This window comes from Drosophila busckii, chromosome X (assembly GCF_011750605.1).
Source record: "Drosophila busckii strain San Diego stock center, stock number 13000-0081.31 chromosome X, ASM1175060v1, whole genome shotgun sequence".
Taxonomy (NCBI): Eukaryota; Metazoa; Arthropoda; class Insecta; order Diptera; family Drosophilidae; genus Drosophila; species Drosophila busckii.
The window spans coordinates 20,725,344-20,742,150 of record NC_046608.1 but is presented as its reverse complement, the minus strand read 5'-3'; the positions used below and the strand labels follow the sequence as shown (position 1 = coordinate 20,742,150).

Below are 16,807 nucleotides of genomic sequence, written 5' to 3'. Positions count from 1 at the left end.
TACCCGTAAAATAATTATTGTTATTCTGACTGGGGCTGTCAAAAATAAAAGTTTGAAATTGTTGTTGTTTTAAGCCACATTATGACTTTTGAACAGCTTGACTCCCAATTGTTGACTATGAGAAGCAAAGGTTTGTTGGCATTTGTTGTATGTGCTAAGATAAATTTTTCTTCCAGATTTCCCCAGTGTGCTCAAGCTAAGCAGCAATTTATCCACAACTTGAGAGCGCTGCCAAAAGAAAGTTAGGAAGAAGAACAACATTAGCAAACGTTTTTTCATTTTGCGTTTGAGTTTGAATTATAGACGCGTCGGCAATTAAAATGCTCTGAAAAGGGGGTACAGATTAAATCGCCACAGCTCTAATTCAGTTTTTTTGGCGTATGCGGAACTGAGCCAAAGGCGTAGTAATTACAGTGACTTGAAAAAAATTATGGCTTAACTTGAGAATATAATCTATCCCAACACACAAGAATTGTCTTGCAGCGAATTGCAAATAATAATAATTATAATATAAATACTTAAACCAAGTCAGCATCACGCTGCTCTATATAGTGCATTTCAGTTTTAATATTGGAAGCTCTTACAGTCTCTGAGATCCTGCTTAGAGCCATAGTCTGGAGGTCTGCGTTGCCACAAAGTTAGGCCGGCGGCTCACCCAAAAGATTGCCCTTTAATTTAATTAGTTTGGTATGTTTTTTGTTTATCGTAGGCTGGTTTATTGATATGCATGAATCCTTAAAAGGAAGCCCGTTAAAACGTGACTCATTGAAAATACTTTTGGCTGACAGCTGCTCTAATTGAGTTGCTTGTTAATTTTACTCATGATGTTCGAGTGTTTTTTTTTTTTTTGGTATATACTTAATATATGTATCAATATTAATATGCTGCGTGCGATTTCAATTGACCAATCTAGTCAAAATTAAGTTAGGTGTCATAGCTGATTAAAGCATAATCAGTTTTGCAAAGCCACAAGTAACGGTGTGTGTGCGAATATAGGCTCTCAAAAATGATTGCTGTTAAGGCTCTACTTAACCATATGGAAAATAAATCTTTAGATGCAGCTCTTTGCACATTGATTCTTTACTAGTAAATTCATTAATTACGCATACGCACTGTCATTTATGTCGCCTGTTCGTGTCTTGAAATCGCGTAAACAAAACAACTTAAGACCCCACCCAGGTACACATGCTTGTTTGAAGTGCAATTAAAGTACAAACTGCCACAATTTGGACCAAATTCGAAGAGGCCGGCAACGTGTAAAAACAAGACCTGCCACTAGCAGCAATAAAGACAACAGCAACAACTCTAACTGTAATTGCAAATATACATGGCCAACTGGTTTACGTGCGGCCTATACACTTACAGCTTTTAAGCGCTTGGAGTTTAATATCTAATGGAATAAAATATACAAAATAAATTAAATATACAATACAAATTAATTATTTACGCATAACACACATATGTAAGCTTAAGTCTTGTACTTGAAAATCTTAAAGCTAAAGATTTATGTTATGAAAATGTTATATATTTATTGTTATTGTTAATAAGTACTAAACAAACCAATTTTTGGCAAAGATTTAATGAGCTTTTATAATGCGTTATACGCACACGTGAAAGCAATAAATTTGAATATATATTATAACGCTTTTTAGCAGAACCAAAATATTATTATTACTAGTATTATGAATTGTTAAAAACGCATAGCCAATGAACAAATAAGAGCATTAATGAAGGCAACCTTGTAGTTGATGTTTTATGCTCGTTCAACGTGGCGTATACTATATATTTTTTTTCTGTGTTGGTTTTATTTTGTTATTGAATGCTGGCAGCCAAAATGTTGCGCGTAACCAAAACTGGGCATGAGGGTAAATGTTTTGGCCAACAGCATGCGCTGCTTGTTTTCAGAGCTGCTGCTTGCAGATTGTTGTAAGTTGGCATCGCTTCCAGGCCAGTTCACTTTATTTACCGTTTGCCTTAGCATTAAGTGCGAAAGCAACAAGCAACAACAACAACCAGAGCTAAATGACTTTGAGACTAACGCATCGAACTGCGCTCATTTTTTATGGTCAGATTATTAAAAAGCATGCGCAATCTTGCACAAAACTCACAGCAACCGCTAGCAGCAAACGCAGGCTTTATATTATAAACTCAAACTGCAACTAAAACATTATGTTAGACGTCGACCATTGTCGTGTAAATTTATCACTCGCCTCTATCTCTGTCTCTGTGTGTGTCTTAGGGAGCGTCGCGTTTACTAGTAAAGTCATGCTCATTGTGCTTATAGCACTGTGGGAGTCGAACATTGAAATTTATTGTCATACGCTCATGCAGTTCAGAAGAGCTTAAGTTTGAACTGCTCTACTTGAAATTCCAACTGAAAATTACGATCAGTTGCTAAATTACAGATATAATTTTAATTGATCGGCAGTATCTCAGTGCCAACAAGACCATTCAAGGTGCTTATAAAGTCCTCTCACTATAAACCAGTGTCAGGCATTATTGCTAAAAAGCGTTAAATATTTGTCACAGATTAATTTAAAATTAATTAAGTTTTTAATTTTAGATAAGATAATGTTCAAATAAAAGCACTTGAATAAAGAAGTGTAAATAATAAATTGCTACAAATTGAATGTGTAGGCAACTAAGTAGAAGAGTGAAAAGCTATTTTTCCGCGCCATAGCAATTAAATTTATTAGCGCTGCCAGCTGAAAATAAAGCTTATTGTACATAGCTTTTACTTGTATTTACAAACAAACCAAAAAGCTTTCCGCCGGCAATTCAAATACGTTTGCACTCTCTTTTTTACACTCTGTATGTGTGGTAAGCAGACTCTCTTTAGCCTTGCGTGCGTTTGCTTTGGGGTTTAATCATGAAGGGAGAGAGAGTGAGAGAGAGAGAGAGAGAGTGAGAGCGCTTGCGCGTCAAACGTCAAAATTGCAGTCCAAAATTTAAATGAACTATAATTGTAAAAGGAAAATAGTGAAAAGCAAGCGGCGACGGCAGCAAAGTGAGCATAGCATTAACAAAAAACTAGACTAAAAATGACGCAAAATAAAAGCCAATAAAACAGCCGTGAACATATGATACAAGCAGCGAAAATTTTCCATTATACTAGGAATATTATGAAAATACAATTTGTGCTTTTGTTTTATAAATTTGGCTGGCATTTGTGCGTGCATTTAACGTGAATTTTCGTAGTAAATATAATAAAATCGAGCTGGTGTTTGCGTCCATGTGTTAATTGTTAAACGTTGATTAAACCAACTGAGAACCAGACTAGCTAAAATACAGAAAAAGTAAAAGGTTCAATTATTCTTGTTTTGTATTGATAGTACTTATGTACATAGTATGTATGTATGCATACATATATATTACGCTTTGGTTTTCCCATTGTTAACTCTAAGTACAATGTATTTAATAATTGTATGTGTGTGTATATGTGCCGGTGGGTGTTTTTGTTTTCGTATAATGTGCACTCAAGTTTAGAGTTATTTAAACAAATCATATTCGAGGTGCGACCATTTACTGGTGACTCACAAAATTGTCTACGTCTTACTTAAGTTGTTGTTGCTGCTGCTGCTGCTGTTGTTTTTGTTGCTAAAGTCGCACACGCAGTTGCTTTCGGTCCGTTGCCCATGGAGGCTTATTTTTAGACAGTCTCCCCCACCTTTGTCTGCTGGGACGCAAACTTGGCAACGTTTGTTCGCTTTGTTTATGCCAGATCGATACGCCAGTAATAAATAGTACTTATGATTGAATTAAATTGCATTAGTTAGTTGCATAGTTTTCATAATATATATAGCTTCACGCATGCATATGTACTATGCACAACCACAACAACACAACGCATAAGCAGTAGCAGCTACGTACATACATATATGTATATGTATAACCTATCCATGCATATGTATGTGAGTGAGTTCTATATAATTTCTATAACATATTTTTAGGCTTTTACGAAAACAAACAAAATTTGTAATTTTAAAATGTATATAAAAATTAGCGTTAGATTGGTTTGGGGATATTAACGTTTTCAAAGATTTAAATTTTATATGTAAAGACAGGATTAATATGCTTAAAAATTATCAATCCTGCTTTATTCTGTTTTGTTTTGTTTTGCATAGCATGATTTTACATTTTTACAGCCATCACATATGTGGATTACAGTACATGCACTCATAAATGTATAATTTTTAAATTATGCTTGCAATTGTATTTTCCACAATTTCCGAAAATTATAAAGAAGAGTTCAGACAATAAACCAACCACTTGTCAGTTGAGTAAATAATCATGAAATTCTTAACAACTAATAGAACTGTCGCTGCAAAAACAAACTACAAAGAATACAGAAACAAAAACTATAGTTTAAATTAAAATTGCTCATAACGCTGCTGCTGAGCTGTTGCAACGACAACCCAGCGGTCATAGTCAAGCACAGTGCTGATGTTTTTATAACAACTGCAGCAAAAACAACTATAACAACAAGCTTACTAAAAAGTACCACAAAGGGAGACTGCATACTATTAAAAGCTACTGCGCCTATGCAAGCCTAGGCAAAATGACAACGAACACAACAACAGCGGCAACAACAATGTCACAAGAGTCGAATGTCAGCATGATAGATGCTCAAGCTCAGTTTGCCAGAGAGTACTACGACATGCCGTTTCAAGTAAGTACCCAGTGGCTCAAATATCCATTACGGAATCGATTATTTCCGAAGAACTTCGTGGAAAGCATGTCGGAAGTAATCGGTAACAGCTTGGCTTACTTTTTAAGGGCTTAACCGTTTTGCAAGCAATGTGTCCAATATCTGCATTTCTTGTAATGCAAAAGCTAAACAAGAGCCAAAACTTATTTGAACTTTGATTAGAATTAGACTATTATTATGTAGAATTCCTTAAAAGCTTTTTGTTAGTTCCGTTGAAAATTCAACACACAATTATAGACTTGTGCATATATCCTGATGTAGTTTATTTGCAGAACAACAGCGTTGGCAGCGTACGCTCTATTTACAATACACTTTCCCATCTAGCTGTGCTCCACTGGGTATCGGCAGCCTAAGCTTATTAGGCTAGCTATACGAAATGTGTCACTGAAGCAGATACTCACAAACAAATAAATATGTACATGTGTTTGTGTGTGGGAGAAAATAAAGTGATTTTCCACGCTGCTGTTATTTTATGCATTTAATGTAATTTACTAGAAAAATCGTCTTTATTAACACATAAATGCTTATACTACTAGTAGCACAAGTTTTCAATGACTATAGTGTTGAGGGCTTGTTTTCAGTTTGAGCACAATTTGCACTACATAAAACTACAACCTCTCTAGTAGGCTCCCTAGTTTACTCTTCAGCTCTTCAACTTTCTTCTTCTACTTCTTCTCTTTTTATAGTGCGATATGAGCGACTCGGCACCAAATACTCCTGGACCATTGTCGTCAGCGCCTAAAAAGTATTACCGTCATGCGGCTCATAGGTGAGTACGAGTTATATGCAAAAGCGAGGCGTAGCTGCAAAATACTCTTAAAATCACATTTGGTGTGCCTGTATTAAGTATAATTAAACAGTAGCGGAGCATTTATATAATCATTTGACATTTTAACACCTTCCCCCATCTAACCCGTTTTAACGACACAACAGTTAGTGACGTCATACAATTCAAAATACATGCAACGGTTTTAGAGGTTGTTTTTTACAATTTTCTCCGTAAGCAGCCTACACTATAAGATTCGGTGGGTAATATTTTGCATTGATCTTATTGTTGCTCCTATACATGTGTATATCGTAGCTCTCTGGTACACTTATGAATTTTGAAGAGCCCTAGAATCATTGTGTATCAATTGTAAAACACCTACTCTAAATAGACTCTTAATCCTTATATAATATCTGTTGCTACCTTAAAAATTTCTTATCTGAGCGAAAATTCCATATAAATTTGTATATGTATATGTTAATAAGAAATAACTAACTACTGATATGATTTTCATAAACAAATACACCATTGTTAGGTTGTACACTCAAATACGCCAACTAGTATTCGTTTGTCTTTGCATTGACACGCCGCGCCGTCAGTTGTTGTTTACCATGAAACTCATAGAAGAACAATATAGTCCATAGTTACTAACTCTATCAACTTGTAAGTTAGCAAACTGCAAATATTTGTCCAATTTTCGGGTCCCCACTGTGATCTGCTCAACTGGCATTGAAAAGTAATCTAATCTGCATATCCACTCTTTTATTTTCAATAGTTCATAGTCGAAAAGTAAATAAAAACCTGCGAGTTATGAATAATGAGCTCTAATTTTAGCTGGACTTTAACTGTGCGTGCAGTGGCTTCCTCTAAATATTGGTCTATTGCAGACTGTCTAAGATATGATCAAAAATATTTCAAAGCAGCTGAATGTTATTTTTATTACTATCAGCGATTATCCCATATTTTACCTGCACTACCTACGCCATGTTGCAAGCTACAGTAATAAGTATACTATGTAGGTTTCATGACAATGTCAACATGATAACTCAAAATAGCACTATGCAAGCATTTTTTTTAAATTTGTATAATTCACATAAACTTATTGCCTTGTCATCTTAACGTAATGCGTTGCAATCAAAGGCATATAATGTACATACCTATGTATGTATATACATACATATATATTAATGACATTGTGTGCGTTTAGAAAATTTATAAGTACGTTTAGAAAAACAGTCGCATTTTAATTGGTATAAGCATTCAATTCAATTGTTTTATACATATGCATATGTATATGTATGTATATCCATAAGTACATATTTATTTATGCGTACGTTTCACATTTGGAAAGAAACTGAAAAATTTCCATTGACCGGCCGCTTTAGTTAAGTCGTGAACCCACGCATAGCGCACACGCTCAAAAGGCGAATCTGGGTTGGATTTTAAATTTTGGATTCACTGTATGCATATATAGTTATATGTATGTATGGAAGTACACACATATATATAGCATGTTGTTTTGTGCTGTTTATAATTTCTCGTTTGCTTTCAAATGCTAAGCATGCTGAAATTTTTCATACTAGTAGCTTCCAGCTAAAATACATACAAAGTTTACAAACATACACATGTGTATGTATGTATATTGATTGTACTCGCGTACGATATACACTCTATGGCGTGAAAAAGAAATAACTATGTGTGCAAGGGTGCTCTCATAACGAATGCTAGATACACTTTGATGAAAAAACGATTCAATTATGATGTCAATTATATCGTCATTTGTAAAATTTACTTAAGAATATATCTTATACATATGTTTTTAAAACTTTAATTCAATGTATTTAAAACAAACAGCGCACGGCTTCTCCCAATACTCAACCATAGGCAGACGTGTATGTATGTACATCTGCATATATGTATGTATATACTTACATGTCTAAGTTGTAATGCTCTGCCAAAAAAGAGGCAAGAAATAAAACGTAAAGACTAAAAACCAGAGAGAAATGTATAAGATTTATTTTATATTCATTGCATAAAAGGCATTAGAAACAACAACATTAAAATTAGGCGAGTGGGCAAATCTTACAACAGCAACAACAACTAGTTAGTACTAAAACATATGTGCGCTCTTTTGCCGTCGCTGACACTGGCCCACTTGAGCTGACATAAAAAAACACGAAGGCGCAGAGCTTCATAACGCGACGTTTAATTGAAGGTAACAGGGAGAGAGAGACAGAGGGAGAGAGAGAGAGAAAGATCGAGAGAGAGAGAGAGAGAGAGTGAGAGCATGCGCGCGACGCTTAGTTTTTACTTACGTGCGCATTCTCTCAGCATGACTTACTACGCTGCTTGTTTTGCTGTTGTTGCATTCGTAAGCGACTCGACGGTGCCACCGCTGTTCAGTTGAAATTCGAACGTTGACCGAAATTGTTGTTTTGTGCAGCGCATAAACTAAAGACAAAGTGAACAATATCAAATTGTGGTTATTCATTTGTTTTCGCTGTTCGCTATGTGTGTGTGCTAGTAAGTGTTGTTTAAGTGATAAGCTGTCAAGACTTTATCGTACAAATTGTCAAAAACAAAAAGAGAAACTTATAACAACAATAATAACAACACAAAGTAAACAATTACAATAGCAATACAGCGCTGTTGTTGTTTACGTGCTCTCAGCCAACGCACAAGATCATTCCAGACTTTGATTGCTGCTGCCGCATTGTCTACTGCGCCGCCTGCTGCGCTGCTGCTGCGCATACATATGTGTCTGCATATAAGCACATTTGAAATTCCGTGACGTTACTGCACGCAGCTGATAAGACGCTACACAGTACTGGTTTTTGCTTGTATTTGTTTTTTTTTTTTCCTATACCTTTATTTTTGCACGCGCGCCGCTCTAGAGCGTGAGTGAGCGTGTGAGAGAGAGTGAGAGTAAGCTAGCGCACTGTGCTCTCGTTTATCAGTAGAAGCATCAGAAATAAGAAAAGCAGCAGCGACGTATCGCCGTAGTTTTATTAGCATTGCTCTTTGGCACTTTCGGCTAAGCAGTCGCAGTGTCACTACCACCATCAACAGCAATAGGAGCAGCAGCAGCAGCATCATCTCGAAAATGCCGCTATCCCAACCAAAACAACAGCAGCAGTCGCATCATCTGTCGTCGCATACAACGCAGCCGCATTCCAAAAACAACAAAAACAATTCCATAATATGTGAACGTGAACGCACCCAAACTATTGGTGAAGCTGACATGGATCAGTCCGTGCTTAATGGCATCAATCCATGCATTGATGGCAGCAGCAGCAGCTATCATGGTCACAAACGTGAGTTGGGACACAGGTAAGCAGAAGAAGAAGACATGTATCGCTAGCAGCAGCAACATTCATTTAGCTCGTGAAAAATCCTTATCAGTTAAACTTAATTGTTGTCTAAGTGTTATAAAAAGTTACATCAGCTTTTTTCACGACAGCAAGCCGTTGCAATATTGTGGCTTTTAATTTAATGTATATACCCTGACATCTGCTCAATTTTTCACAATGTTTCACATTTCAAATTCAATTTTAAAGGAAAATAGTTTTTAAACAGCATTGTGTAAAGATGACGTGATTCTCACAATTGTTTGTTGTGAATTGCTTAGCTATAACTTTAAACAAACTTCATGAACTGGCTTGATCAATTTAAACTTCATTATAAAGTCATTATAAAATCATTGAGCCCAACAAGCGAAGTTACAGTTTATTGATAAATAAATTATGAATAAATAATTTATGAATTGTTGATCTGACCAGGGGTTTAAGTTTTTGTTTATCAGGCCACAGTTTTGAGCTTAGAAAATACCATTTTTGTCAACATTGTGGTAAGCGTCATGGCAGAAGCCGTTGCATATTTCATGGCGAAGCGAAAGCGAGAAATTTTGATCAAATTCGGAGGCGGTCGAGAATTGTGTGCCTTTAACGCTATTTTAGGAGCAAAATGTAAGGTATAGTCATTGAATATTGGTGTATTAGCTGACAGTTTGCCTAATTTCTGTTGACGTATTTGCTGAAGCCGATGTGGCGTATGCGCAATTTCAATAATTTTCAATAACAGCAATTAACAAAATGTTTGTTGTTTCTGCCACTAATCAAAAATGATTAAAGCGCACTATAACCTTAATATACTACGACCCCTATAATAAATCAAGCCAATTAGAATGCATTTGACTATCGACATTTTTTATGGTATTTGATTGTTGTATTAAATTTTTAAATCTTAAGCTTAACCTTTAGCCCGAAGATATTTCTCCCTTGAGCTACACTCAATGAACGTGACTTGCTTGCCAGCTGCGTTATCATGGAGCAAAATTTTACAAACAATGCACACCGCGAATGTTTTCTTAAATCTAAAAGCCTTGGCTGCCTTTTAAACGCAGCTAAGCGGGAGACTGAGTTGTTGCATTTATTTTACGTAAAAACTCAAAGCGCAAAAATGTATATATGTTAAATAATGTCGGTTTAAATAGCACAATCATAATTCGCTTGGATTAATCATTTGTTAGGGCCAAGTGATTGTTAAACACAATGCTTGTTAAACACTATTATAAAAAATGCTCGCCTTATTTAAAATGGTTTAACGACAACAATGTTAAATAATTTAATTTACCTTTGACTTAGCTTTTTTATTCCTTTTCATACGATGAATGAATATTTTGCCGCTCACTTGTTGGCTTTTGTTCAACAGCAACAGCATCCAATGCAAAAAACGACATATAAGTAGTATTGCCCTTGAACGCTGTAGGGGTGGACAAGCTCACTTGATTGCGTATGTGTGTGCGTATATGTGTCTCTCTGTGCTTTATTTGGCATCAGGGGTGGCAGCCCTTGCTGCCTAATTAACCTCGCCATTCACACGATAAGCCGCCCCCAATCAATTTAACAACAACAAGCTGCGACTGCAACCAACAAGAGCAAAAGCCCCACTTTAGTGCAAGGTTGAACGCAGTAGAGCTGCAGACGCTCAAAATTAAATAAATAAATCCAAAAACATTATTCCAATTATGTTTGTTAGCGTTAGTATTTTCATTAAAGAAACTCAAAAAATATCAACAAATATTTGTTGAGCGCTTAAAAATATTGCCAGAGTGTAAATATTTCCCCTTTTTTTACCCTATTTATGAAAGTGCACCTCTACACTCACATGCGTATACACATACGTAGCATAGAAACTTTCGCCTATTTGCGTGTTTATGCACTTGACATGCAGAGCGGTGATGCTAAAATATATCTCGCACGCTCATGCTGCTTGTGGGTTTAACTTGTGCAAAGTAACAGCAATCGGCAAAGTAATAGCTTTTTTTGTTTTTTTTTCGCCTTTTTTTGAAACCTCTATTTGACGTAACTGAAATATAAAACCGCAATTCAATGCGTAAGTCGTTGACACAATAGATTTGCCCGTATAACGCATACGCAATGCTGTGCCTCAAAATCTTCAATGCGATTAAATTACACTTAAATGCCTGCAAAACTCAATGAGCATGGCATCCGGCAAAAAAGTCCCTGACAATTGTATACCATATACAATAACTTTTAAGCGAGAGGTTTTGCACAAAATGTCGCATATTTTTCGTTATCTCATGCTTCATCCAACGCAATCAATTTGTACAATGCATTGCACTGAAATTGCATGCTTTTCAATGATATAACAAACTGTCACAGCAACTCAAAACATCCTTGACGCTAATGCAGACTTCATGGGACTTTACACGAAATAATATATCCTCCGCTTAAATACGCAGCGTAAAAATACAGTAACACAAAAAAAAAAAAAAAGAACTCACTGTGCACTTTTAAATCACTTGCTGGTAGCTTTGTGCTTTTAAACAAATATTTTAGGTAATACTCAAAATTATTTTGTTGAAATGGCGTGACATGACACAAAGGCACTTTTATTTCAACTTAATTTCATATATACAACAAATGAAATGGGCTGTTAAAAGTCGACTTTAATTTTTGCAACAAGAGATTAAGCAAGCATAATTTTTTTCACAAACAGTCATGCGAACGAATGTTACGTCCACACGCAGGATCAGGCAATATATATCTACATGTCTATATAGCAATAAAGTGACAAGCATTTGGTTGTACAAGCATTAATAGCAAAAAAAAAAAGAAGCAAACAATGCATTTCAATAACAATAACAAAAATTATACAAATTGCTATTAGGCCAATTGTAATAGTGTAACAATAACAAAAGAAAGTCGAATTGACCAAGAACTAAACGAAAAACACGAGCACAATATTCGAATTGTCATTGTCAACGCAAATGCAGTTCAAACAAAAGTGCGCAATTCTGCTGCTGCCGTTGGCCAGTTGTATAAACAATGCAATGTCAGTGGCAGCAGCAGCAGAAAAAGTAACAATAACGGTATTATAAGTTTGTGTTGTACACAGACAACAACATCACAACAAGAACCGGACGATGCGTAAGTAAATTATAATTACAAAAGCTCAGAATGAAAAACATTTTTTGCTAATTGTATGCGTGCAAGAATAACCTTAAAAGCGTATTAAGTTTATAACAATAACAACAACCACAAAATATGGTAAAACAAAAACCAATAGTATTTATTTAATCGCTTGCAATGTCAACAGAGCAATTAAAAATCTTTTGTTGGCTCTCAGAACAACAAAACCAGCAATGGAAAAACAAATATATATTGCATATATTGAAGCGTTTTTGAATCTCAAAGAAAATAAATCGATGACACTGCTTTTCAATTTAATGTTAACAAATGAATGACTTAAACAAATTCTTGTCACGCTGAGTTGGGTGATATCTTATTCATACATTTAATTGAATAACAATAAATATCTAAATTGGTGCAAATGATGTTATACAAGTATAAGTCATAATTTTTAATTTATTTAAACAACACTAATGCTTATTTACATTGTGCTTGGTATTTTGATTTTTACTGTTGCTCAGCTTATTCCACATTTTATACAATATTAAAAAAGAGAAGGTGTAATGGGATATTATTTTTCAGATTAGAATTGCTTTATGTGCTTTTATTCAAAGGCGCTGGTGTTGATGATTAGCACTTTAACTTGGAGAAATGCAGTTGTCATGTATAGATTTCCTTTCATTTTTGCTTGTCGCACTTGCCGCAGCTGTAGCTGAGTTCAAGCGTTGCTACATCGCTGACAATTAAATTTAATTAATTCAGGAAACATCATGTTGGCCAAAGTTGTCAATTTGCTTTGCCTCAAATTAATTGTTTCTGCGATGTTTAGATACTTGTAAATATACTAAATGCGTTAGCTTGTGTGTGTGCGTAGGTGTTTTTTATATGTGTATGACACAAGCTTATACACTTGGCTTGGTGTTGCTTAAGCAACACCAACAAATTCTATACCCAAAGCAAGGATGTAACTTTTGGTAATTTTTTTTGGCGATTATCAAGTAAAGGAAATATAAACGAACAACACTAACACTGTCACTTTTACAAATATGTACATACAATATATGTATATATATTATTATAAAATATATATGCTGAATATTTAACTATACCTTACCTTATTTCGTTTGGATGTTTATATAAACCATTTTAAGGCTGCAGCCTACATAACCTAAATACTAAACGCTCTTGCTTTTAAGATTACAATTAAAATCACCAAATGGTGGCATAATCAATGTTATCTGTTCTAAAGTTATTAAGTTTAGTACCACAAAATTAAAACTATATATAAAAAATATACTACCCGTCTCCCGTATGACGCTTTTTGTTTCTGCTAATGAGTTCTGCTGCAGGCGGGCGTATAACAGTTGTCATGCAGTTTTTGGTGAGGTCCAAGGAGGCGTATGCCACAAACACCCACAACAAGTTTCAAACACTAATTGCCAAGCTGACCGCAAAATAGTCATCCAGCCATAAAAAGCATGGAATGCTCTATTTGTGCATTCAGTGAAAAAAAAAATTACTTTACAGCACTTATTTTTATAATGCTTGTTGTTTTTTATACGCATTGCAATTTCAATATACTTATATTTAAAATGTTTGCGTTGCAGTCCAGTGATAAGCTTTTGACCTCATGGAATGATTGTAGTTGAGTTGACATATGAAAAACATATGTAAACAATTGATATGTACATTATGTCCATATATACTTCTAGAAATAGCAACAGAATCATCCCATATTTGACGTCAATATTGTATATATATTTTTTTATATATTACAAGTGTTAATAATCTGGAGTAACATAAATTGCAATTTGCCTGATGCATTATTAAGAATTTATAATTTAAGCTAATCCAAAACATGCCATGTAGCTTGGTCAAAGCTCAAATTCATCGTAGACCGGCTGATGTTTATAAAACTGTTTACATGATTCTATATCTTTTAATTTTACTTTAATTTTTCGCACATGTATTTCCATTATGTTACAGAGTCTTTGTTAATAGATCGCTGCATTTGGAGAATATAAAGTACTATGGGTTCGATATGGATTATACCTTGGCTGGTGCGTATACCTCTCATAAAAAATAAATATTTCAGATACATTTCCCATGCTTTTTACTTCAGAATACAAGTCGCCACAGTATGAGCAGCTGGGTTTTAATTTGGTCAAAGAGCGTCTTGTCTCCATGGGCTATCCCAAGGAAATTTTACAATTTGAATATGATCCAACATTCCCAGTGCGTGGTCTTTGGTTCGATACGCTCTATGGTAATTTACTAAAAGTAGATGCTTATGGTAATATATTGGTCTGTGTGCATGGCTTTGAATTTATTAAACAGTAAGTTTCCAATTATATGCAATACTATATTTGAATGAAAGCTAACTTAGCTCATATTCTTAATAGCCACCAGGTTTACGAGCTCTATCCAAATAAGTTTCTCAAACTTGATGAGTCACGTGTATACGTACTAAATACACTGTTCAATTTGCCAGAAACCTATTTGCTGGCCTGTCTTGTGGACTTTTTCACCAACAGCAAAGACTTTGTCCGGTAAGCTACAAGTCACACTTGGCTGTCTAGAATTTTGTTCATTGCCTGTATATTTTCTTTACTATTGGGTATTCTATATTTTTATTATTCAACAGCGTTGAACGTGGCATCAAAGCTGGCGATTTTCTATTTACGTATAAGTCGATTTTCCAGGACGTGCGTCGTGCCGTCGATTGGGTGCATTCCGATGGTGATCTAAAGCGTCGAACCACACAGGTTAGCTGAAAGTGCGTAATATAGAAGTTCAATTTCTAATCAATTGTTACCTTTGCAGAACATGGCATACTATGTAAAGAAGGACAAACGTTTGCCCACTGTGCTATCACGCATACGTGAGTCGGGCGCCAAGCTGTTTATGCTGACCAACAGCGACTACACCTATACAAACGAGATCATGACGTATTTGTTTGACTTTCCGCATGGCGCCAATACTGATGAGCCGCATCGCGATTGGAAAAGTTATTTCGATGTGATCGTAGTAGACGCACGAAAGCCGTTGTTCTTTGATGAGGGCACAGTGTTGCGACAGGTGGACACCAAGACGGGTGGCTTGAAGATTGGCACACACATTGGACCTCTGCAGCCGGGCCAGGTGTATTCGGGTGGTTCGTGTGAGCTCTTTACCAAGTTTATCAATGCCAAGGGCAAGGATGTGCTCTACGTTGGTGATCACATCTTTGGCGATATACTCAAATCAAAGAAAATACGTGGTTGGCGCACATTTCTTATTGTGCCCGAGCTAGTGCGTGAACTGCATGTCTGGACAGATGAGTGCCAGCTATTTGCAGAGCTACAAAATTTGGACATTAAACTAGGCGATTTGTATCGTGATTTGGACTCTAGTGCCAAAGTTAAGCCAGATATATCGCAACTACGCACTTGCATACGCGATGTTACCCACAAAATGGACATGTCCTATGGCATGATGGGCTCATTATTTCGTTCGGGATCACGTCAGACTTTCTTCTCCAGTCAGGTGGTGCGATATGCTGATGTTTATGCTGCCACGCTACTCAACCTCATTTATTATCCATTCTCGTATATGTTCCGTGCACCGGCCATGTTGCTGCCGCATGAATCCACGGTGGCTCACGATCAAGCACATCAGCCATCACCACAAACAGCCACATCGTCATCCTCGTCTGCAGTCCTGGAGGATGTCGGCAGCAATAGCAGTAGCAACAGCAGCAGCGCACCCAAACTCAATTCGGCTGCTATTCAACAAGATAATAATGCGGTTACTCCTAGGGATGGCAAAGATTTGCATCGCGCTGTAAGTTTTGCCAATGTGTTAAGTAAAATTAAACTAATTAAACTAAATTAAGTTTAGTAACTTTTATATTTTGTTTTATGTTTATTTTTGTAAATCGTTTTTCTCCTCGATGCAGAGTTCCATTGTGCACACGCGCCCCTCGACTCCAACTGTAGTTACTCATACCCACGATGAGGACTATTCCGAGGAGGAAGAAACAGCCAGCGGCAACGAGTCGCCCGCAAAACCACAACAGCGTGAAGCATCCTCCGACTAATTTATGAACGGCGCTCATCAACAAAGAATCAACGAATTTTAGAATGATCTTGCTTACTGCGTTTACCAAGAACGTTAGTTGCAGCCTCGTCCTGTATCTATCCCTATTATTTTTTTTTCAACCCCCACTGCTCCCTTGTGCAACACAAGTGAGAAACATGCGATTTTTTTTCGATTTTACTTACAATATATATATAAATAAATATCTTAAACAAAACGATATACATATATAATAGCATGTTGGTTCCGTAACCCAAAAAAAAAAACAATATATACATATATTAAATGAGTCTTTTTTAATAAAAAAAAAAAGTATAACACATACACATGTATTTACTGTTTGGTAACCGGATAAAAAAAGAGTAACATAACAAGGGTTAACAATCATTAGCTGCTAGTGCTGCTTGAAGGGATGGTGAAACAATTGATTTTATTTATTTGGATGTACTTATAAATTGCGTGTTTATATGTATATTATGGCTTATCCTTAATGTTCCATTTCTAATAGCTATAAACTTCGCTAACCTTCTCTAACTATTTTGCCAAAAAATTTTAAATTTTAAAACTTCCACATTTGACTAGCCAATTTTTTACTGTTGATTTATTAACAATACTTTTAATTCTTAAATTTAATTAAAACTTCCTATAATTAGTAAGCAGTCACATTTATTAAGCAATTCAATTAAATATTTGCTTATAATTCATTGTAAGGCATTTAAATTAATTTTTCAACTTACAAATTACTGAGCGTTAAATAGTATTTGCTTCGATGTATATGCGGCGGTGAAGGCTTTAGACGTGAGTGGGAATGGGTGTGGGAGT

General features: G+C 35.7%; 1 protein-coding gene across 2 annotated transcripts; it reads left to right on the top strand.

Annotated features, from left to right (window-relative positions):
* Window positions 1-4,430: 4,430 nt before the first annotated feature.
* On the top strand, window positions 4,431-16,208 carry LOC108606749 (cytosolic purine 5'-nucleotidase). Of its 2 annotated transcripts, XM_017997149.2 has the most exons (8): window positions 4,431-4,669; window positions 5,395-5,477; window positions 13,895-13,968; window positions 14,031-14,244; window positions 14,311-14,457; window positions 14,553-14,673; window positions 14,732-15,730; window positions 15,846-16,207. In XM_017997149.2, the coding sequence occupies exons 1-8, from the start codon at window positions 4,559-4,561 to the stop codon at window positions 15,984-15,986; spliced, it is 1,890 nt and encodes a 629-aa protein (XP_017852638.1). In that variant the 5' UTR covers window positions 4,431-4,558; the 3' UTR covers window positions 15,987-16,207. The 2 variants fall into 2 exon arrangements, with proteins under 2 accessions (XP_017852638.1, XP_017852637.1); XM_017997148.2 differs by lacking the exons at window positions 4,431-4,669; window positions 5,395-5,477 and adding an exon at window positions 7,886-8,804 and having other exon boundaries at window positions 15,846-16,208.
* The last annotated feature ends 599 nt before the right edge of the window (window positions 16,209-16,807 follow it).